General features: G+C 47.1%; 1 protein-coding gene across 1 annotated transcript in view; it reads left to right on the plus strand.

Moving 5' to 3' along the window:
* Positions 1-23,059, plus strand: part of micu1 (mitochondrial calcium uptake 1) — a 110,660-nt gene that overhangs the window by 68,652 nt on the left and 18,949 nt on the right. Inside the window, exons 6-10 of the mRNA XM_065007822.1 lie at positions 10,140-10,254; positions 12,070-12,152; positions 16,209-16,326; positions 16,742-16,824; positions 20,093-20,230. Coding sequence (XP_064863894.1) covers positions 10,140-10,254; positions 12,070-12,152; positions 16,209-16,326; positions 16,742-16,824; positions 20,093-20,230 — 537 coding nt within the window. The remainder of the gene's footprint in view (positions 1-10,139; positions 10,255-12,069; positions 12,153-16,208; positions 16,327-16,741; positions 16,825-20,092; positions 20,231-23,059) is intronic.

Raw genomic sequence — 23,059 nt, forward strand, 5'->3', positions numbered from 1 at the left:
TGGCCTTTATCGCTCTGTGATGCCACGGCAACCACTATCTGTCATGTGACTGGTTGCAACGCCTGTCACTCACAAAGGAATGCTGACGGGGCTGCTGCCATGGAAACAAACATGCCTGTTGTCTTGTCGTCACACAAGTTCTTAGTTGTTATAGCTACTGACTTTTATTGTGTTTCAGCGGCTGGAACAGACCTTCCAAGGACAGTTGTGTATCAGCCCTCCTCCTCCTCCTTTCTCGCTCTCTTTGTCTCTCCCTCACTAGCTCTGACTTTGTTGTTCTTTCTCTCTCTCACACACACACACTCACACACACACACACACACACACATACACACAGAGAGGTTGGGCTGGTGTGATTTGACTGCACACCTGGTTATCTACTCCTACAGCTGTTGATCCTTAGTGACCATAATAGTTAATTGAACGTCACACCATTTCTCTGAGATTCATTCATCTTTACATGTGGTTGCCTTCGGTCTCTCTCTCTCTCTCTGAATATTTATGTCTAGAGGTTATTAGCAGCACACCTGCTCTGCTAGTCAATCCACTGGAGACCTGGCTGGTGTTCAGTAGAGTACTATCTAATCATATCTGTACTTGCCCCCCCAAAAAGAACCTTCCAGAAGGACAACCATCTCTGCAGCACTCCACCAATCAGACCTTTATGGTAGAGTGACCAGGCGGAAGCCACTCCTCAGTAAAAGGAACATAACAGCCTGCTTGGAGTTTTACTAAAGGCACCTAAAGACTCTCAGAACATGAGAAACCAGATTCTCTGGTCTGATGAAATCAAGATTGAACTCTTTGGCCTGAATGCCAAGCGTCTCGTCTGGAGGAAACCTGGCACCATCCCTATGGTGAAGCATGGTGGTGGCAGGATCATGCTGTGGGGATGTTTTTCAGCGGCAGGGACTGGGAGACGAGTCCGGATAGAGGGAAAAATCAATGGCGCAAAGTACAGATGAACGGAGCAATGAGATCCTTGATGATAACCTTCTCCAGAGCACTCAGGACCTCACACTGGGGCAAAGGTTCACCTTCCAACAGGACAACGACCCGAAACACACAGCCAAGACAATGCAGGAGTGGCTTCGGGACAAGTCTGTGAATTTCTTTGAGTGGCCCAGCCAGAGCCCGAACATGAACCCAATCGAACATCTCTGGAGAGACCTGAAAATAGCTGTGCAGCGACGCTCCCCATGCAACCTGACAGAGCGTTGAGAGGATCTGCAGAGAAGAATGGGAGGAACTCTCCAAATACAGGTGTGCCAATCTTGTAGTGTCAAACCCAAGGAGACTCTAGGCTGTAATCACTGCCAAAAGTGCTTCAACGAAGTACTGAGTAAATGATCTGAATACTAATGTAAATTATATATATATATATTTTTATACATTTGCAAACATTTCTAAAAACCTGTTTTTGCTTTGTTATGTGGTATTGTGTGTAGATTTAATCCATTTTAGAATAAGGCTGTAAGGTAACAACATTTTGGAAAAAGTCCAGGGGTCTGAATACCTTCCGAATGCACTGTCGGTCTCTATTTCTCTGTCTGGACTGACCTACCTGTGGTAAATGAGACTTCAAGCCTCAGTAGCATATGTCACAAGCTGCTAGTTCTGATATTACAATCAGCCAATGAGGTCAATTTAAATCTGTAATGTCAGAACTAGCAGCTTGTGATTAGCTTTCTCTCCCTGGGCCTCCCTTCAATCAGCCAAGCAGGTCACTTAAAAAAAAAAAAAAAAATCTCTGTTTATTTCACCTCTCTAAAGGATCTCTTATCCCATAGCTGCCTCACGTGACCCCGTAGCGGCCTCACGTGACCCCGTAGCGGCCTCACGTGACCCTGCGGCCTCACGTGACCCTATAGCACAGGGAACCAGCCCACACAGACAGACAGGGCAGCTGCACAAAGACTCCAAACTACACAGTTAAAATACATTTCCATATCTGAGGCTTTTCTCGGTGTCTCTCTCTCTCACGCACCCAAACAGTACGTACACTAAATTACCAACAGGATGTGGACACCTGCTCATCCAACATATCATTCCAAAAATCATGAGCATTAATATGGAGTTGGTCCCCCCCCCCCCCCCTTTGCTGCTGTAACAGCCTCCACTCTTCTGGGACGGCTTTCTACTCCAGCCGACGCTTTTCGCATTTCGCACGGTGATCTTAGGCTTGTGTGCTGCTGCTCAGCCACGGAAACACATTTCATGAAAATCTAGACAAAGTGATTGTGCTGACGTTGCTTCGAGGCAGTTTGGAACTCGGGTAGGAACCGAGAACAGGCGTTTTTTTTCTTCAGCACTAGCCGGTCCCGTTCTTTTTGAGCTTGTGTGGCCTACCACTTACCGACTGAGCCGTTGTTGCTCCTAGACGTTTCCACTTCACAATAACAGCACTTACAGTTGACCGGGAGCAGCTCCAGCAGGGCCGAACTGACTTGTTGGAAAGGTGGAATCCTATGACGGTGCCATGTTGAAGGCCATTCTACTGCCAATGTTTGTCTATGGAGATTGCATGGCTGTGTGCTCAATTTTATACACCTGTCAGCAATGGGCGTGTATGAAATAGACGGAGCCACTAATCTGAAGGGGTGTCCACACACTTTTGTATATATAGTGTATGTCTCTCTCTCCACACCACTGCTTTACTCTCTCTGTCTGTCTCTCTGTCTCTCTGTCTCTCTCTCTCTCAGCTGCGGTGTTGGACAGGGCAGATAGTTGATCGTCATTAATGTGTTGCTGTTACTACAGTGCATTAAAGAGGACCAGGCCCAAACCACCACGGGTCCCCGGGCCTCACCCCGGGCTTCACCCCGGGCCTCACCCCAGAACCAGTTGTTTTGTTCTAGTTTTCTGATGGTGTTGAAAGTGAAGTCCACGTAGTATAAAACACCCTGTGAAAGAGATTGTGCCGCCTGTCAACGCAGCATCGTAATCAAACAGAGGTTCTCCTCTGATGTATCTGTGGTTTAACCAGCTGTCTTTTGAAGTCATGACGAAGCGTTGACGAGAACACAGTTGAACGCAGCGGCGCCCCCTGGTGCCTAGCGGTGTCCATTGACAGGAGCTGACCTTGTGGGTGGACACTGACAGGGGGAGCAACTATTTTCAGGCTAGATTCAATCTGTTTTCATTACAACCCCCTGTGTTTTGTTGTTGTTGTTGACAGGTCTGCTTTGAGCTCACGTTGTGACAGGGAATGGGACTTCTCTGACGAGGCACTTTGTTGTTGATTGGAAACTGAGAACTTCAAACTATGAATGTTTTTGTAGGAGTGTTTTTAGAAAGCACCCGGAGGTATCCAACCAGGATACATGTAGTATCTATATCTATCACAAAGCTCTGTTGTTGGCTGTACTGCACAGACTGTTCTGGGATCAGGGAATAGTTGGCTGTATAGGATAGTAGTTGGCTGTACTGCACAGACTGATCTGGGATCAGGGAATAGTTGGCTGTATAGGATAGTAGTTGTCGGTACTGCACAGACTGATCTGGGATCAGGGAATAGTTGTCTGTACTGCACAGACTGATCTGGGATCAGGGAATAGTTGGCTGTACTGCACAGACTGATCTGGGATCAGGGAATAGTTGGCTGTACTGCACAGACTGATCTGGGATCAGGGAATAGTTGTCTGTACTGCACAGACTGATCTGGGATCAGGGAATAGTTGGCTGTACTGCACAGACTGATCTGGGATCAGGGAATAGTTGGCTGTACTGCACAGACTGATCTGGGATCAGGGAATTGTCTGTACTGCACAGACTGATCTGGGATCAGGGAATAGTTGGCTGTATAGGATAGTAGTTGTCTGTACTGCACAGACTGATCTGGGATCAGGGAATAGTTGGCTGTTTAGTAGTTGGCTGTACTGCACAGACTGATCAGGGAATAGTTGGCTGTATAGTAGTTGTCTGTACTGCACAGACTGATCTGGGATCAGGGAATAGTTGGCTGTATAGTAGTTGGCTGTACTGCACAGACTGATCTGGGATCAGGGAATAGTTGGCTGTATAGGATAGTAGTTGGCTGTACTGCACAGACTGATCTGGGATCAGGGAATAGTTGGCTGTATAGTAGTTGGCTGTACTGCACAGACTGATCTGGGATCAGGGAATAGTTGTCGGTACTGCACAGACTGATCTGGGATCAGGGAATAGTTGGCTGTATAGTAGTTTGCTGTACTGCACAGACTGATCTGGGATCAGGTAATAGACTACACACAACCCCCCCACTTTTAATGGCATTCTGAACTGGATATTTCACAAACAGCAGCGCTGCATTTAACTTGCATCCAAGTGAACTGAGTTGAAAGACTTGAGTCTTTCTGCATGCAGCCCTGTGGCTGTACTGTGGTTATTCAGTCCAGTGACTTTGGCTCAAACCGTTGCTTAGTTAGACTCTGGGAGTTCAGTTGAGTTTCGGCCTAGTTTGGTTCCCTGGAAAGCCACTCGAGTGAAATAAGTTGAGAGATTTAGATTAAATCATGCACGCATCTGGCTGTTTTTCAGATCTAGTCATAGTTCACTGGAGTGTTTGGCTAGTAGTTGACTTCAGCAGGACTGCTAGCCTGGCTGGACTGGTTGCTAGCCTGGCTGGACTGCTAGCCTGGCTGGACTGGTTGCTAGCCTGGCTGGACTGCTAGCCTGGCTGGACTGGTTGCTAGCCTGGTTGCTAGCCTGGCTGGACTGGTTGCTAGCCTGGTTGCTAGCCTGGTTGCTAGCCTGGCTGGACTGCTAGCCTGGCTGGACTGGTAGTTAGCGCTGGACTGGTAGTTAGCCTGGCTGGACTGGTAGCTAGCCTGGCTGGACTGGTAGCTAGCCTGGCTGGACTGGTAGCTAGCCTGGCTGGACTGGTAGCTAGCCTGGCTGGACTGGTAGCTAGCCTGGCTGGACTGGTAGCTAGCCTGGCTGGACTCGTAGCTAGCCTGGCTGGACTGCTAGCTAGCCTGGCTGTGGACTCGTAGCTAGCCTGGCTGTGGACTGGTTGCTAGCCTGGCTGGCTGGACTGGTAGCTAGCCTGGCTGGACTACTAGAGATCATCTCTCATATGTTGGTATAAAATAGTCTGACCAGGCTTTTACCCTAACCCACAGAGTTGTCTCTCTCTCGGTCTCCCTGTGGCCTACCCTACCCTGGCCCAAGCTCTGATTTGTCTTTCTGCCTGAGCTGAACACACACGCACAGTGCTTGAGGAATAATCACACAGTGCACTTGACTCGAGCCTGCAGGGCCTCTCATAGCGTGACAGAGACTGACAGACGCACACAGGGGGAGGCAGTACTTACTTAATTAACTCCAGCACTGCAGTAATTAGGATTTACACTCCAATTGAAGATCCTGGTTGTTTCTCAAATGGATCCCATTCCTTAGATAAGTGCACTACTTTTGACCTGAGACCTATAGGCCCTGCTCTAAAGTAGTGCACTAAATAGGGAGTGGGGTTCCATTGGGGATGCGTGCTAGAGCAGAATGTTATTAACTCGGACCCTCTGAGTGTTATTTATAGAAATACAACCGCTAGAGTTTATCCAAGATGATTCTGGTTTAGCTGGGGAAAAACTGTCTCACAAGCACATTCAGCTGAGCCTAAATCAACACAGGTTACGCTTCGTATTATTACAGAAATTCACACGAGCCTGTTTAAAAAAAAACAATAACACTGAGAGGGAGTCCCAAGTGCACTATATAAAGAATAGCATTCCACTATGTTCCACCAGGGGCTCTGTGGTTTACTGGGGCCCTGTGGTTTACTGGGGCCCTGTGGTGTTTATACAGGGGCCCTGTGGTGTTTATACGGGGGCCCTGTGGTGTTTATACGGGGGCCCTGTGGTGTTTATACAGGGGCCCTGTGGTGCTTTATACGGGGGCCCTGTGGTGCTTTTACGGGGGCCCTGTGGTGTTTATACAGGGGCCCTGTGGTGTTTATACGGGGCCCTGTGGTGCTTTTACGGGGGCCCTGTGGTGCTTTTACGGGGGCCCTGTGGTGCTTTTACGGGGGCCCTGTGGTGTTTATACGGGGGCCCTGTGGTTTAATCAGGGGCCCTGTGGTGTTTATACGGGGGCCCTGTGGTGTTTATACAGGGGCCCTGTGGTTTAATCAGGGGCCCTGTGGTGTTTATACGGGGGCCCTGTGGTGTTTATACGGGGGCCCTGTGGTGTTTATACGGGGGCACTGTGGTGTTTATCAGGGGCCCTGTGGTTTAATCAGGGGCCCTGTGGTGTTTATACGGGGCCCCTGTGGTGTTTATACGGGGGCCCTGTGGTGTTTATACGGGGCCCCTGTGGTGTTTATACGGGGCCCTGTGGTGTTTATACGGGGGCCCTGTGGTGTTTATACGGGGGCCCTGTGGTTCACAGCATATCAAGTCTGTCATCTGACAGAGAGAGGGAGATGGATTTAAGGGAGATGGAAGGATGGGGAGAGACTGAGTAAAGTCTCCGGGGAGGGAGCTGAGTAGATTTGTAATTCTACTTTATTTGTACTGTTCACTACTTTATTTTACTATATTGTACTGTAAATGATTGTACTGTGCTTTACTTTATTGTACTGTACTCTGTTATGTACTTTACTGTATTATACTCTACTGTACTTCATCATAATGTACTCTACATTAGTGTGTGTGCGTGTGAGCACAGGTTATTTGCCAAGGGCCCACATGTCCAATCTGTCAACTGGTACCATTCACCCCAAACACAAGTCAAAGCCGCCACTATGCACTCATCTACAGTGGTACCACACCTACAGACAACACAAACAATCACCAGCTGGCTTTCCTGTCTCTCTCTGTCCTCCCTCGTTCCTCCCCTCCTTGGGTTCTCTCTCCATTTCAGCCATAGCGCTGGATATAAAATATTCCTCTCTCGCTTCTCTTCTGTCTCTGTCTCTGCCATCCTCCTCTTCCTCTCTCTCTCACCCACTCCTCTTCCTCTCTCTCTCACCCACTCCTCTTCCTCTCTCTCTCACCCACTCCTCTTCCTCTCTCTCTCACCCACTCCTCTTCCTCTCTCTCTCACCCACTCCTCTTCCTCTCTCTCTCACCCACTCCTCTTCCTCTCTCTCTCACCCACTCCTCTTCCTCTCTCCCTCACCCACTCCTTCCCCTTTTTGTAAATGTGTAAAACTTCAACAATGTTACTGTGGAAACCATATTTGCTGTATTTACACCCGTGACATATCTATTGTCCCCTGTATTTACACCCGTGACATATCTATTGTCCCCTGTATTTACACCCGTGACATATCTATTGTCCCCTGTATTTACACCCGTGACATATCTATTGTCCCCTGTATTTACACCCGTGACATATCTATTGTCCCCTGTATTTACACCCGTGACATATCTATTGTCCCCTGTATTTACACCCGTGACATATCTATTGTCCCCTGTATTTACACCCGTGACATATCTATTGTCCCCTGTATTTACACCCGTGACATATCTATTGTCCCCTGTATTTACACCCGTGACATATCTATTGTCCCCTGTATTTACACCCGTGACATATCTATTGTCCCCTGTATTTACACCCGTGACATATCTATTGTCCCCTGTATTTACACCCGTGACATATCTATTGTCCCCTGTATTTACACCCGTGACATATCTATTGTCCCCTGTATTTACACCCGTGACATATCTATATATATATTGTCCCCTATATTTACACCTATGACATATATATATATATATATATTGTCCCCTATATTTACACCTATGACATATAGATATATATATATTGTCCCCTATATTTACACCCGTGACATATATATATTGTCCCCTATATTTACACCCGTGACATATATATATATTGTCCCCTATATTTACACCCGCGACAGATATATATATATATATTGTCCCCTATATTTACACCCTATATGACATATATATATATATTGTCCCCTATATTTACACCCGCGACAGATATATATATATTGTCCCCTATATTTAGACATATATATATATATTGTCCCTATATTTACACCATGACATATATATATATATATTGTCCCCTATATTTACACCCGTGACATATATATATATATTGTCCCCTATATTTACACCCGTGACATATATATATATATATTGTCCCCTATATTTAGACCCGTGACATATATATATATATATATTGTCCCCTATATTTACACCCGTGACATATATATATATATTGTCCCCTATATTTACACCCGTGACATATATATATATATTGTCCCCTATATTTACACCCGTGACAGATATATATATATTGTCCCCTATATTTACATATATATATATTGTCCCCTATATTTACACCCGTGACAGATATATATATATTGTCCCCTATATTTACACCCGTGACATATATATATATATATTGTCCCCTATATTTACACCCGCGACAGATATATTGTCCCCTATATTTACACCCGCGACAGATATATTGTCCCCTATATTTACACCCGTGACATATATATATATATTGTCCCCTATATTTACACCCGCGACAGATATATATATATATTGTCCCCTATATTTACACCCTGACATATATATATATATATATTGTCCCCTATATTTACACCCGCGACAGATATATTGTCCGTGGTCAAAAGAAGTGGACTAAATAAAGGGAATTAAAGTTCCATTTGGGACAGAACTATTATGAGTCCAGATGAATCTGCTTATTGGGTATAGTGTTACAGGATGCTCCTGGCCTGTGTCCCAACTGGCCCCCTATTCCCTTTACAGTTATGGGGGCCCATGTATAGGGAACAGGGTGCTATTTGGGACAGCTTAGGTCTGTTTGGGTAAGGGCACTATGTACTTAATGTGTCTGTGTTTGACTTTATACCAGAGCCAAGGTGTGTCCCTTGTGAAGAGTCAGGCAGGAGTGTTTTAACCTCTCCTCCCTCTCTTCTCTCTCTCCTACCTCTCTCTCTCTCTCCTCCCTCTCTCTCTCTCTCCTCCCTCTCTTCTCTCTCTCCTTCCTCTCCTCCCTCTCTCTTCTCTCTCTCCTCCCTCTCTCCTCCCTCTCTTCTCTCTCTCCTCCCTCTCTTCTCTCTCTCGCTTCTCTCTCTCCTCCCTCTCTTCTCTCTCTCCTCCCTCTCTTCTCTCTCTCTCCTCCCTCTCTCTCTCTCTCTTCTCTCTCTCTCTCCTGGACTCTTCTATCAGACGGAGGTAACTCCTGTGGTGGGTCTGGTCTCAGCCAGTCCTTGACCTGACCCAGATTTCTGCATGCTCTATATAGAGTAGTCTGGTGACACACTGTACTCGTTCTCTCCCACTGTGATCTCTGTGCTGTAATGGACTCTCACCGTGATCTCTCACTGTGATCTCTGTGCTGTAATGGACTCTCACCGTGATCTCTCACTGTGATCTCTGTGCTGTAATGGACTCTCACCGTGATCTCTCACCGTGATCTCCCACTGTGCTGTTTCTGCATGTTACAGCATCACTGTTTTAATTTCACTTTTATTAATGTCCTTTTCCTCTGTCCTTTTCCTCTGTCCTTTTCCTCTGTCCTTTTCCTCTGTCCTTTTCCTCTGTCTGTGTGAGAGTCTATGGTCTGAATAACCAGACCCAGATAAAGCCTAGATCAAACATGTTCGATAATATGCAATATAATTACCTTTTTTTTTTTTTTTTAGTTTAGGACTAGGCTTAATCTGAGATTCTCCCACTTGTGAGTCAGTGTGAATACCGTGTGTGTGTGTGTGTGTGTGTGAGAGAGAGACCTCGTTTCTCTATTTGATGTCTGCGTTATTATACCACTGTTTAGGATCAGTTTATATTGTATTGTGCTGACTAACTTTGATTCCTCACTGCTCCCTCTGCCTGGATGTGTGACATGTATGTAGCACTTGCATGGTTGTTTTCACTGTGTCGTTAGCATTGTCGTTAGCATTGTCGTTAGCATTGTCGTTAGCACTGTGTTAGCACTGTGTTAGCGTGCTAATCCCTACTGTATATTAGTGTGTTTGTGTGTGCTTGAAGGGGATCTCCATCATGTCACACACAGTGAGGAGCCTCTCAGTCTTGATTAGTAGTGGTATGCTGCAACCCAAACCTGGGAGGTTCCCCTTGCTCACATGGGCCGTAACTAGTGTGTGTATCTCGCTCTTCTTTCTCTCTCTCTCTCTTCCTGATGAGTAGAAGATTTCCCAGGAGAGGGAGAAGTTTGCGGATGAGGACAGTATCTTCTTCACACTGGGAGAGTGTGGTCTCATCTCCTTCTCTGATTACATCTTCCTCACTACCGTGCTCTCTAGTAAGTCCCACACACACACACACACACACACACACACACACAGGCCTCTCTTTGGACCTGACTCTCACACAGACAGACCGACCGATAAGTAGTGATGACACTAAGGTTGTGGGTTCAATTCCCACACATACTACTGAACCCTGTGTAGTGAAGGCCTGAACCCAGTAACCCATGTTGATGTGTGTAGTGAAGGCCTGAACCCAGTAACCCATGTTGATGTGTGTAGTGAAGGCCTGAACCCAGTAACCCATGTTGATGTGTGTAGTGAAGGCCTGAACCCAGTAACCCATGTTGATGTGTGTAGTGAAGGCCTGAACCCAGTAACCCATGTTGATGTGTGTAGTGAAGGCCTGAACCCAGTAACCCATGTTGATGTGTGTAGTGAAGGCCTGAACCCAGTAACCCATGTTGATGTGTGTAGTGAAGGCCTGAACCCATGTTGATGTGTGTAGTGAAGGCCTGAACCCAGTAACCCATGTTGATGTGTGTAGTGAAGGCCTGAACCCATGTTGATGTGTGTAGTGAAGGCCTGAACCCAGTAACCCATGTTGATGTGTGTAGTGAAGGCCTGAACCCAGTAACCCATGTTGATGTGTGTAGTGAAGGCCTGAACCCAGTAACCCATGTTGATGTGTGTAGTGAAGGCCTGAACCCAGTAACCCATGTTGATGTGTGTAGTGAAGGCCTGAACCCAGTAACCCATGTTGATGTGTGTAGTGAAGGCCTGAACCCAGTAACCCATGTTGATGTGTGTAGTGAAGGCCTAAACCCAGTAACCCATGTTGATGTGTGTAGTGAAGGCCTGAACCCAGTAACCCATGTTGATGTGTGTAGTGAAGGCCTGAACCCAGTAACCCATGTTGATGTGTGTAGTGAAGGCCTGAACCCAGTAACCCATGTTGATGTGTGTAGTGAAGGCCTGAACCCAGTAACCCATGTTGATGTGTGTAGTGAAGGCCTGAACCCAGTAACCCATGTTGATCTGTGTAGCGAAGTGTGTAGTCCTTGCTGATGACAAGCATACCCATAACATGATGCAGCCACCACTATGCTTGAAAATATGGCACTCATTTATGTGCTGTACAAACATAACTTTGTTTTCAAGACATAAAGTTAAGTGCCCTTCTTTGCGAGGCATTGGAAAACCTCCCTGGTCTTTGTGGTTGAACCTGTGTTTTAAATTCACTGTTTGACTAAGGGACCTTACAGATAATTGTGTGTGTGTGTGTGTGTGTGTACAGAGATGAGGTAGTCATTCAAAAATGGTGACTTGTTAAGCAAACATTTACTCCTGAACTTATTTAGGATTTCCATAACAACGGGGTTGAATACTTATTGACTCAAAACATTTTATCTTTTAATTCATAAAAAAAAAAAAAATGTGAATATTCCTAAAACCCTAATTTGAGGTAATGTGTGGAGGTCAGTGACACAAAATCTTAATTCAATCTGTTTTTAAATTCAGGCTGTACCACGACAACTTGTGGAAGTAGGCAAGTAGTGTGAATACAATCTGAAGGCTCTGTAGGTGTTGGTCTCATGTTGTGAATTACTCCTGTGAGTCATTATTATTGTTACTCCCATAGAAATAAAAGGAGCAGAATGGACAAAGGCCCAACGAAGACCCTGTATTTGTTTTGTGTGCATTCGTACTGGTTCCTGGTGCAGTGGAACCAATGGGAACAATCAACGCTGCTAATCTGCCACTTCTGGCAAACCCAGAGCAAATGATCAACGTATTTGAAGGAGAGTTGATGTAATATTTGAACCATGAGATGTAATGTAGCGTTTCTCCCTTGTGTGTTTCTCTCTCAGCGCCCCAGAGGAACTTTGAGATCGCCTTCAAGATGTTCGACCTGAACGGAGATGGAGAGGTGGACCTGGAGGAGTTTGAACAGGTCAACACACAACTATAGCAATACCATCATTACAGCCCTCATAAGCAGCTGTCTTTTGGCATTACGGTCGATGCTACGACCATTACAGTCAATACTACGGCCATTACAGTCAATACTACGGCCATTAGTCAATACTACGGCCATTAGGGTCAATACTACGGCCATTAGTCAATACTACGGCCATTAGAGTCAATACTACGGCCATTAGTCAATACTACAGTCAATACTACGGCCATTACAGTCAATACTACGGCCATTACAGTCAATACTACAGTCAATACTACGGCAATTACAGTCAATACTACGGCCATTACGGTCAATACTACGGCCATTACAGTCAATACTACGGCAATTACGGTCAATACTACGGCCATTACAGTCAATACTACAGTCAATACTACGGCCATTACGGTCAATACTACGGCCATTACAGTCAATACTACAGTCAATACTACGGCCATTACAGTCAATACTACAGTCAATACTACGGCCATTACAGTCAATACTACAGTCAATACTACGGCCATTACAGTCAATACTACGGCTATTACAGTCAATACTACAGTCAATACTACGGCAATTACAGTCAATACTACGGCCATTACAGTCAATACTACGGCCATTACGGTCAATGCTACGGCCATTACGATCAATGCTACGGCCATTAGTCGATACTACGGCCATTACAGTCAATGCTACGGCTATTACGATCAATGCTACGGCCATTACGGTCAATACTACGGCCATTAGTCAATACTACGGCCATTAGTCAATACTACAGTCAATACTACGGCCATTACAGTCAATACTACAGTCAATACTACGGCCATTACAGTCAATACTACGGCCATTACAGTCAATACTACGGCCATTACAGTCAATACTACAGTCAATACTACGGCAATTACAGTCAATACTACGGCCATTACAGTCAATACTACGGCCATTACGGTCAATACTACGGTCAATACTACGGCCATTACAGTCAATACTACAGTCAATACTACGGCCATTACGGTCAATACTACGGCCATTACAGTCAATACTACAGTCAATACTACGGCCATTACAGTCAATACTACAGTCAATACTACGGCCATTACAGTCAATACTACGGCCATTACAGTCAATACTACGTCCATTACAGTCAATACTACGGCTATTACAATCAATGCTACGGCCATTACGGTCAATACTACGGCCATTACAGTCAATGCTACGGCCATTAGTCAATGCTACGGCCATTAGTCAATACTACGGCCATTACGGTCAATACTACGGCCATTACGTCAATGCTACGGCCATTAGTCAATACTACGGCCATTACGGTCAATACTACGGCCATTACGGTCAATACTACGGCCATTACGGTCAATACTACGGCCATTAGTCAATACTACGGTCAATGCTACGGCCATTAGTCAATACTACGGCCATTAGTCAATACTACGGCCATTATGGTCAATACTACGGTCAATGCGACGGCCATTACAGTCGATACTACGGCCATTAGTCAATACTACGGTCATTAGTCAATACTACGGTCAATACTACGGTCAATGCTACGGCCATTAGTCAATACTACGGTCAATGCGACGGCCATTACAGTCGATACTACGGCCATTAGTCAATACTACGGTCAATGCTACGGCCATTACAGTCGATACTACGGCCATTAGTCAATACTACGGCCATTAGTCAATACTACGGTCAATGCTACGGCCATTACAGTCGATACTGCGGCCATTAGTCGATACTGCGGCCATTAGTCGATACTGCGGCCATTAGTCGATACTGCGGCCATTAGTCGATACTACGGCCATTAGGGTCAATACTACGGCCATTAGTCGATACTACGGCCATTAGTCAATACTACGGCCATTAGTCAATCGATCTACGGCCATTAGTCAATACTACGGTCATTAGTCAATACTACGGTCATTAGTCAATACTACGGCCATTAGTCAATTCTACGGCCATTAGTCAATACTACGGCCATTAGTCAATACTACGGTCAATACTACGGCCATTAGTCAATACTACGGCCATTAGTCAATACTACGGCCATTAGTCAATACTACGGTCAATACTACGTCCATTAGTCAATACTACGGCCATTAGTCAATACTACGGCCATTAGTCAATACTACGGCCATTAGTCAATACTACGGTCAATTAGTCAATACTACGGTCATTAGTCAATACTACGGTCATTAGTCAATACTACGGCCATTAGTCAATTCTACGGCCATTAGTCAATACTACGGCCATTAGTCAATACTACGGTCAATACTACGGCCATTAGTCAATACTACGGCCATTAGTCAATACTACGGTCAATACTACGTCCATTAGTCAATACTACGGCCATTAGTCAATACTATTAGTCAATACTACGGCCATTAGTCAATACTACGGTCAATACTACGGCCATTAGTCAATACTACGTCCATTAGTCGATACTACGGCCATTACGGTCGATACTATGGCCATTACGGTCGACGCCACAGTGCTAACGGCGTCAATAGAACAGGACTCCAGACCTGGATCACATGACGTTATTAGCTCACACACAGGCCTTACGACGTTTTTGTTCGGGATAAACGACGAGGGGCCGTGGAGTCCTGTACCATGAGTTTATTAGAAAACAGTTAGTACCCTTTCGACCAATCAGAATGATCTAGTCAGCCAAGCTGTGAAACGCACGCACGCACACACCTGGCTGACTGACTGAGACCCCTGTATTGTTCAAGATCCTGTCATATTGCTTCTCTTCTCCAGGGGACATAGACAAATGGTTTGAGACTGCAGGCTGTATCAGTATCCATACCATCTGGTAGGGGCTGTTATATATATATATATATATCAGAAGAAGAGAAGGTATAGATACATACACACGACACACAGTGGCTGCATAACATATCACACCCTGTCCCTATAAAGTGCACTACTCCCCATTGGGTGTGGTCTAAAGTAGTGCACTATATAGGGAATAGGGTGCTGGTCTAAAGTAGTGCACTATATAGGGAATAGGGTGCTGGTCTAACGTAGTGCACTATATAGGGTCCTGGTCTAAAGTAGTGCACTATACTGGGATTAGGGCTCTGGTCTAAAGTAGTGCACTATACAGGGATTAGGGTGTCATTCAGGACAACAGAGAGGTGTAACACTGTATATAGTGTCTCCCTCTGATTTAATTTGTTCCACCTCTGGCCACTTTCACAGTACACTCTCAGAAAGAGCAGATGTGTTTATGTTTCCTGCGTAGAGTTCATTCATTTGTATGTCAAACTGTGAAAGAACAATTGGTTTAGGCCCATAAAGGAATCCTCTTGCACGACACACTGTGCTCTCTCCGTGAAGCTAAATGATGTTGATAGAAGTATGTTTGGTTCATGTGGGATTGATTTCAGTATAATACAATCAATTATTTGGCTTAATTACGTTTTGATTGGATCAAAGGATCAGCCAGTGGCATTCACAGATTAAATGATTAAGTTTGTAATGGTTTTAATTGGTCCATATCAAGACCGTTTCTTTTCCCTCAGGTCTCAGACCAGTATGGGCATGTGTCATCGGGACCGTTCCACTGCTGACAACACTGTAGTAATAATGACCTCCCCCCCCTCCCTCCTTCTCCCTCCCTCCTTCTCCTCTCAGTTTAACCCTCTCTCCTCCCTCCAACCCTCTCTCCTCTCCTCCCTCCAACCCTCTCTCTCCTCTCCTCCCTCCAACCCTCCTCTCCTCAACCCTCTCTCTCTCTCGCCTCCCTCCAACCCTCTCTCTCTCTCCTCGCCTCCCTCCAACCCTCTCTCTCTCTCCTCGCCTCCCTCCAACCCTCTCTCCTCTCCTCGCCTCCCTCCAACCCTCTCTCTCTCTCCTCGCCTCCCTCCAACCCTCTCTCTCTCTCCTCGCCTCCCTCCAACCCTCTCTCTCTCGCCTCGCCTCCCTCCAACCCCCTCTCTCTCTCTCTCCTCAGGTCCAGAGTTTCCAAAGCAAGTGAAGTAGATAATCAACAATAAAACCTAAACAGTAAACATCTCTCTCTCCCCTCAGGTCCAGAGTATCATCAGGTCTCAGACCAGTATGGGGATGCGTCATCGGGACCGCTCCACTACGGGTAACACCCTGAAGACTGGCGGCTGCAGCTCTGCTCTTACCACATACTTCTTCGGTCAGTTAGTCAACCAGTCAGTCAACCAACCAGTCAGTCAGTCAACCAACCAGTCAGTCAGTCAACCAACCAGTCAGTCAGTCAGTCAGTCAGTCAGTCAGTCAGTCAGTCAGTCAGTCAGTCAGTCAGTCAGTCAGTCAGTCAGTCAGTCAGTCAGTCAGTCAGTCAACCAGTCAGTCAGTCAACCAACCAGTCAGTCAACCAACCAGTCAGTCACTCACTCACTCACTCACTCAGTCACTCACTCAGTCACTCACTCAGTCAGCTCTTCACAGAAACAAATGTAAGGAAAACAATAAATAATAGCCTTAAATAAATAAAAAACCGAGGTAATAAACTGAAAGATGAGATGGATAAAACACCTGGAGTGAAAGGGCTTCCTTTTAAAAATGTCCACCGTTTCTTCTCTGTTCAGGTGCCGACCTGAAGGGCAAACTGACCATCGGCCATTTCCTGGAGTTCCAGAGGAAGCTGCAACACGATGTCCTTAAACTAGAGGTGAGGGGGCGGGGCAGAAACAGGAAGCTAGGAAGGAGGAGAGATTGAAGGCAGAGCGGTAAGGGAGGATAAACAGACAGGAGGAAGGACTGAGACAGGGTGGGAGGGACATGGAAGTATGGAGAGAGGGGGAAGGTAGGGAGGGTGTGTGTGTGTGTGTGTGTGTGGGGGGGGGGTATATCTGGGCGTGTGTAAATTGATGAAGTGTCAGTGAGGGTCAGTCCTTGAGGAGGCTGTCTGAGCCTTTGTTCCTTCATTGTCACAGTGACTGTCCCCCTATCTCATCTATACCCCACCCCCACCCCACATACCTACTCTCTGCCTCCAAGGCACTGCTGAAAAGCTGCAACACAAAAACAGTGTTCTTTTTGTCAAACTGCCAGTACACTGCACTCTGTATAAAGTGATCACATCAGTGCAGGACAATTTTGTTCATCACTGTAATCACGGTTAATTACTTCCTGTTGAAACCACAGTCCCTGTAATGATGTTGTGGTCTGGTGCTCTGATGGGAACGCAGGCGGAGTTGTCCTCCTCCTATGTTAGTCTCTCCACGTTCGATTGGTGGAGATATGATCATTGTGACACGGCAGTGTTCTAACGTGGATAATTCTTCTTTGGTTTAGTTCTCCTCTCTCGTTCTCTTTCTAAGAGGGGGTAATCACTGAGCCAGAAGCTCTTCTTAGGTTAATTCATCCACTTTAGAAACACTCTCTCTCTCTTGTTACTTTTCTCTCTACTTTTCTCTTGTTTCATTCTCTTTTCTCTCGTTCCTTTTCTCTCTTGTTCTCGTTCCTTTTCTCTCTTGTTCTCTCGTTTTTGTTGTCTCGTTCCTTTTCTTTCTTGTTCTCTCGTTTTTGTTCTCTCGTTCCTTTTCTCTCTCGTTCTGTTCTCTCGTTCCTTTTTTCTCTCGTTCCTTTTCTCTCTTGTTCTCTCGTTCCTTTTCTCTCTTGTTCTCTCGTTTTTGTTGTCTCGTTCCTTTTCTTTCTTGTTCTCTCGTTTTTGTTCTCTCGTTCCTTTTCTCTCTCGTTCTGTTCTCTCGTTCCTTTTTTCTCTCGTTCCTTTTCTCTCTTGTTCTCTCGTTCCTTTTTTCTCTCGTTCCTTTTCTCTCTTGTTCTCTCCTTTTTTCTCTCGTTCCTTTTCTCTCTCGTTCTCTGTTCTCTCGTTCCTTTTCTCTCTTGTTCTCTTTCTTTCAATTCAATGTGCTTTATTTGCATGACGTAACAATGTCCATATTACCAAAGCTCACGTTGGATATTTCCAATATGAAAATAATACGAATCAAAATTGTCAACAGAGCAACAGTAACAACAATAACCAAGGGTCAAAACCCTACACTCAACAATAACAATAAGCATACAGTAGAGGACATGTGCAGGTTGATTGGTCTGTCAGACACTGTAGTGCGCTGTCAACCCACAGCTCTCCGCGTCCTCCCCCAACAGGACGGGTAGCCTACTCTCATCAGAGAGGTCTTTGAAACCTTGGTTTTAAATTTGGGGAAATGACACTCTCTCGAATTGTTTTATATTGTTGACATTTTGTCAGGAAATGCAGCTCCGTCTCAGGTTCTGCTGTGGTGCAGTGGTTGCAAGGCCTTTCCTCTACAGGGAGCCAGGTTTTCCTGTGTCTATCCTTCTCAAGGGCAAGGCTGTGCTCACTGAGCCTGTATTTTGTAAAGGTTTTTCTAAGGTTTTGATCAGTAACCATGGTCAAATAGTTAGCCCACGGTGTACTGTCGATTTAGGGCCAGATAGCCCTGCATTTTGCTTTGTGTTTGTGCTTGTGTTTCCCAATAAGTCATGTAGTTTTGTGTTGACTGTGTTGTAATTTGTTTTATTCTGATTGATTGGATGTCCTGAGGCTTCAGTGTGTTAGTAGAACAGGTTAGTGAACTCAGCCACAGGACCAGCTGGATGAGGGGACTGAGGCTTCAGTGTGTTACTAGAACAGGTTTGTGAACTCAGCTCCAGGACCAGCTGGATGAGGGGACTGAGGCTTCAGTGTGTTAGTAGAACAGGTTAGTGAACTCAGCCACAGGACCAGCTGGATGAGGGGCCTGAGGCTTCAGTGTGTTAGTAGAACAGGTTTGTGAACTCAGGACCAGCTGGATGAGGGGACTGAGGCTTCAGTGTGTTAGTAGAACAGGTTAGTGAACTCAGGACCAGCTGGATGAGGGGACTGAGGCTTCAGTGTGTTAGTAGAACAGGTTTGTGAACTCAGGACCAGCTGGATGAGGGGACTGAGGCTTCGGTGTGTTAGTAGAACAGGTTAGTGAACTCAGGACCAGCTGGATGAGGGGACTAAGGCTTCAGTGTGTTAGTAGAACAGGTTAGTGAACTCAGGACCAGCTGGATGAGGGGACTGAGGCTTCAGTGTGTTAGTAGAACAGGTTAGTGAACTCAGGACCAGCTGGATGAGGGGACTGAGGCTTCGGTGTGTTGCGCAATCGGGAGAGAAGGGCTTTGGTCAAGAACCCGATGGTCACTCTGACAGAGCTCCAGAGTTCCTCTATGGAGATAATATAATTATAATGGATAATAATAGCAACCTGTCTCTCTCTCCCCCCCACTCTCTCTCCTCTCTCTCTCCCCCCACTCTCTCTCCTCTCTCTCTCTCCCCACTCTCTCTCCTCTCTCTCTCTCTCCCCTCTCTCTCTCCCCTCTCTCTCCTCTCTCTCTCCCCCCCTCTCTCTCCTCTCTCTCTCCCCACTCTCTCTCCTCTCTCTCTCCCCCACTCTCTCTCCTCTCTCTCTCCCCCCCTCTCTCTCTCCTCTCTCTCTCCCCCCCACTCTCTCTCTCTCTCTCTCTCCCCACTCTCTCCTCTCTCTCTCCCCCCACTCTCTCTCCTCTCTCTCTCCCCCACTCTCTCTCCTCTCTCTCTCCCCCACTCTCTCTCTCTCTCTCTCCCCCCACTCTCTCTCTCTCTCTCTCCCCCACTCTCTCTCTCTCTCTCTCCCCCACTCTCTCCCCCTCCTCTCTCTCCCCCCTCTCCTCTCTCTCTCCCCCCCACTCTCTCTCTCTCTCTCTCTCCCCCCTCCCTCTCTCTCTCTCCCCTCCCACTCTCCCCTCCCACTCTCCCCTCCCCTCTCCCCCCCTCCCACTCTCTCTGCCCTCCCCACTCTCTCTCTCCCCCCCACTCTCTCCTCTCCCCTCTCTCCCCCCCACTCTCTCTCTCCCCTCCCCCCACCACTCCCCCCTCCCCCTCTCTGCCCCCACACTCTCTCTCTCCCCCCTCTCCCTCTGCCCCCCTCTCTCTCTCTCTCCAGTTTATGCGTAACGACCCAGTGGATGGGTGCATAACAGAGAGGCAGTTCGGAGGCATGCTGCTGTCCTACAGCGGAGTCCAGTCACGTAAACTCAAACAGATGCAGAAGGGACTCAAGAAGATGTTCAAAGATGCTCAGGTACTGGGACAGACTGACACGTAATACATCACAGTGAAGGGGTAGAACACCTCTGTCTCTCTCTGTCTCTGTCTCTGTCTCTGTCTCTCTCTCTGTCTCTCTCTCTCTCTCTGTCTCTGTCTCGGTCATCTGTCTCTGTCTCGTTGCCAAAACATATGTGAAATAGATTAAAAAAACAAAAGTGAAATAAACCATGAAGATTGAAAAAATTAACAGTAAATATTACACACAAGGTCACATCTTGCTGCTGTGATGCACACTGGGCATTTCACCCAGTAGATATGGGAGTTTATCAAAATTGGATTGTGTTTTTAAATTCTTTGTGGATCTGTGTAATCTGAGGGAAATATGTTTCTCTAATATGGTCATATATTGGGCAGGAGGTTAGGAAGTGCAGCTCAGTTTCCACCTCATTTTGTGGGCAGTAAGCACATAGGCAGACCTGTCTCTCAAGAGAAGACAGGCTATGGCGGCCTTTCTCAATAGCAAGGCTATGCTCACTGAGTCTGTTCATAGTCGAAGCTTTCCTTAAGTTTGGGTCAGTCACAGTGGTCAGGTATTCTGCCATTGTGTATTTAATTTATTTAACTGGGCAAGTCAGTTAAGAACAAATTCTTATTTTCAATGGCAGCCTACTGGAGGAACAGTGGGTTAACTGCCTTGTTCTGGGGCAGAACGATCTAGCAACTTTTCGGTTACTAGTCCAACACTCTAACCACTAGGCTACCTGCCGTCCCTACACTCTAACCACTAGGCTACCTGCCGCCCCTACGCTCTAACCACTAGGCTACCTGCCGTCCCTACACTCTAACCACTAGGCTACCTGCCGCCCCAACGCTCTAACCACTAGTCTACCTGCCCTCCCTACACTCTAACCACTAGGCTACCTGCCGCCCCAACGCTCTAACCACTAGGCTACCTGCCGCCCCTACACTCTAACCACTAGGCTACCTGCCGTCCCTACACTCTAACCACTAGGCTACCTGCCGTCCCTACACTCTAACCACTAGGCTACCTGCCGTCCCTACACTCTAACCACTAGGCTACCTGCCGTCCCTACACTCTAACCACTAGGCTACCTCCTACACTCTAACCACTAGGCTACCTGTCCCTACACTCTAACCACTAGGCTACCTGCCGTCCCTACACTCTAACCACTAGGCTACCTGCCGTCCCTACACTCTAACCACTAGGCTACCTGCCGCCCTACACTCTAACCACTAGGCTACCTGCCGTCCCTACACTCTAACCACTAGGCTACCTGGCTGCGTCCCTACACTCTAACCACTAGGCTACCTGCCGTCCCTACACTCTAACCACTAGGCTACCTGCCGTCCCTACACTCTAACCACTAGGCTACCTGCCGTCCCTACACTCTAACCACTAGGCTACCTGCCGTCTCTACACTCTAACCACTAGGCTACCTGCCGTCCCTACACTCTAACCACTAGGCTACCTGCCGTCCCTACACTCTAACCACTAGGCTACCTGCCGTCTCTACACTCTAACCACTAGGCTACCTGCCGTCTCCTACACTCTAACCACTAGGCTACCTGCCGTCCCTACACTCTAACCACTAGGCTACCTGCCGTCCCTACACTCTAACCACTAGGCTACCTGCCGTCCCTACACTCTAACCACTAGGCTACCTGCCGTCCCTACACTCTAACCACTAGGCTACCTGCCGTCCCTACACTCTAACCACTAGGCTACCTGCCGTCCCTACACTCTAACCACTAGGCTACCTGCCGTCCCTACACTCTAACCACTAGGCTACCTGGCTACCTGCCCACTAGTCCCTACACTCTAACCACTAGGCTACCTGCCGTCCCTACACTCTAACCACTGGGCTACCTGCCGTCCCTACACTCTAACCACTGGGCTACCTGCCGTCCCTACACTCTAACCACTGGGCTACCTGCCGCCCCTACACTCTAACCACTAGGCTACCTGCCGTCTCCATACCTGGGCCCAATAGCATTGGGCCCATAGCACTGTTTTTTTGTTAATTCTTTCCAATGTGTCAAGTAATTATCTTTTTTTTTCTCATGATTTGATTGGGTCTAATTGTGCTGCTGTCCTGGGGCTCTGTAGGGTGTGTTTGTGTTTGCGATCAGAGCCCCAGGACCAGCTTGCTTAGGGGACTCTTCTCCAGGTTCATCTCTCTGTAGGTGATGGCTTTGTTATGGAAGGTTTGGGAATCGCTTCCTTTTTAGGTGGTTGTAGAATTTAACGGCTCTTTTCTGGTCGTTGATGATTACAGGGTATCGGCGTAGTTCTGCTCTGCGTGTATTATTTGGTGTTCTACGTTGTACACAGAGGATGGTTTTGCAGAATTCTGAATGCAGAGTCTCTGTGTCTCCGTCTCTCTCTCCACCTTTGTGTGTCAGGTCAACTGCGTACAGAGAACCTACTACATACCTGTGTGTGTCTCCCGGTCTCAACCCCACACCTGTGTGTGTCTCCCGGTCTCAACCCCACACCTGTGTGTGTCTCCCGGTCTCAACCCCACACCTGTGTGTGTCTCCCGGTCTCAACCCCACACCTGTGTGTGTCTCCCGGTCTCAACCCCACACCTGTGTGTGTCTCCCGGTCTCAACCCCACACCTGTGTGTGTCTCCCGGTCTCAACCCCACACCTGTGTGTGTCTCCCGGTCTCAACCCCACACCCCTGTGTGTGTCTCCCGGTCTCAACCCCACACCCCTGTGTGTGTCTCCCGGTCTCAACCCCACACCCCTGTGTGTGTCTCCCGGTCTCAACCCCACACCCCTGTCTCCCCTGTCTCAACCCCCACACCTGTGTGTGTCTCCCGGTCTCAACCCCACACC

Source organism: Oncorhynchus nerka, linkage group LG23, assembly GCF_034236695.1.
Source record: "Oncorhynchus nerka isolate Pitt River linkage group LG23, Oner_Uvic_2.0, whole genome shotgun sequence".
Taxonomy (NCBI): domain Eukaryota; kingdom Metazoa; phylum Chordata; class Actinopteri; order Salmoniformes; family Salmonidae; genus Oncorhynchus; species Oncorhynchus nerka.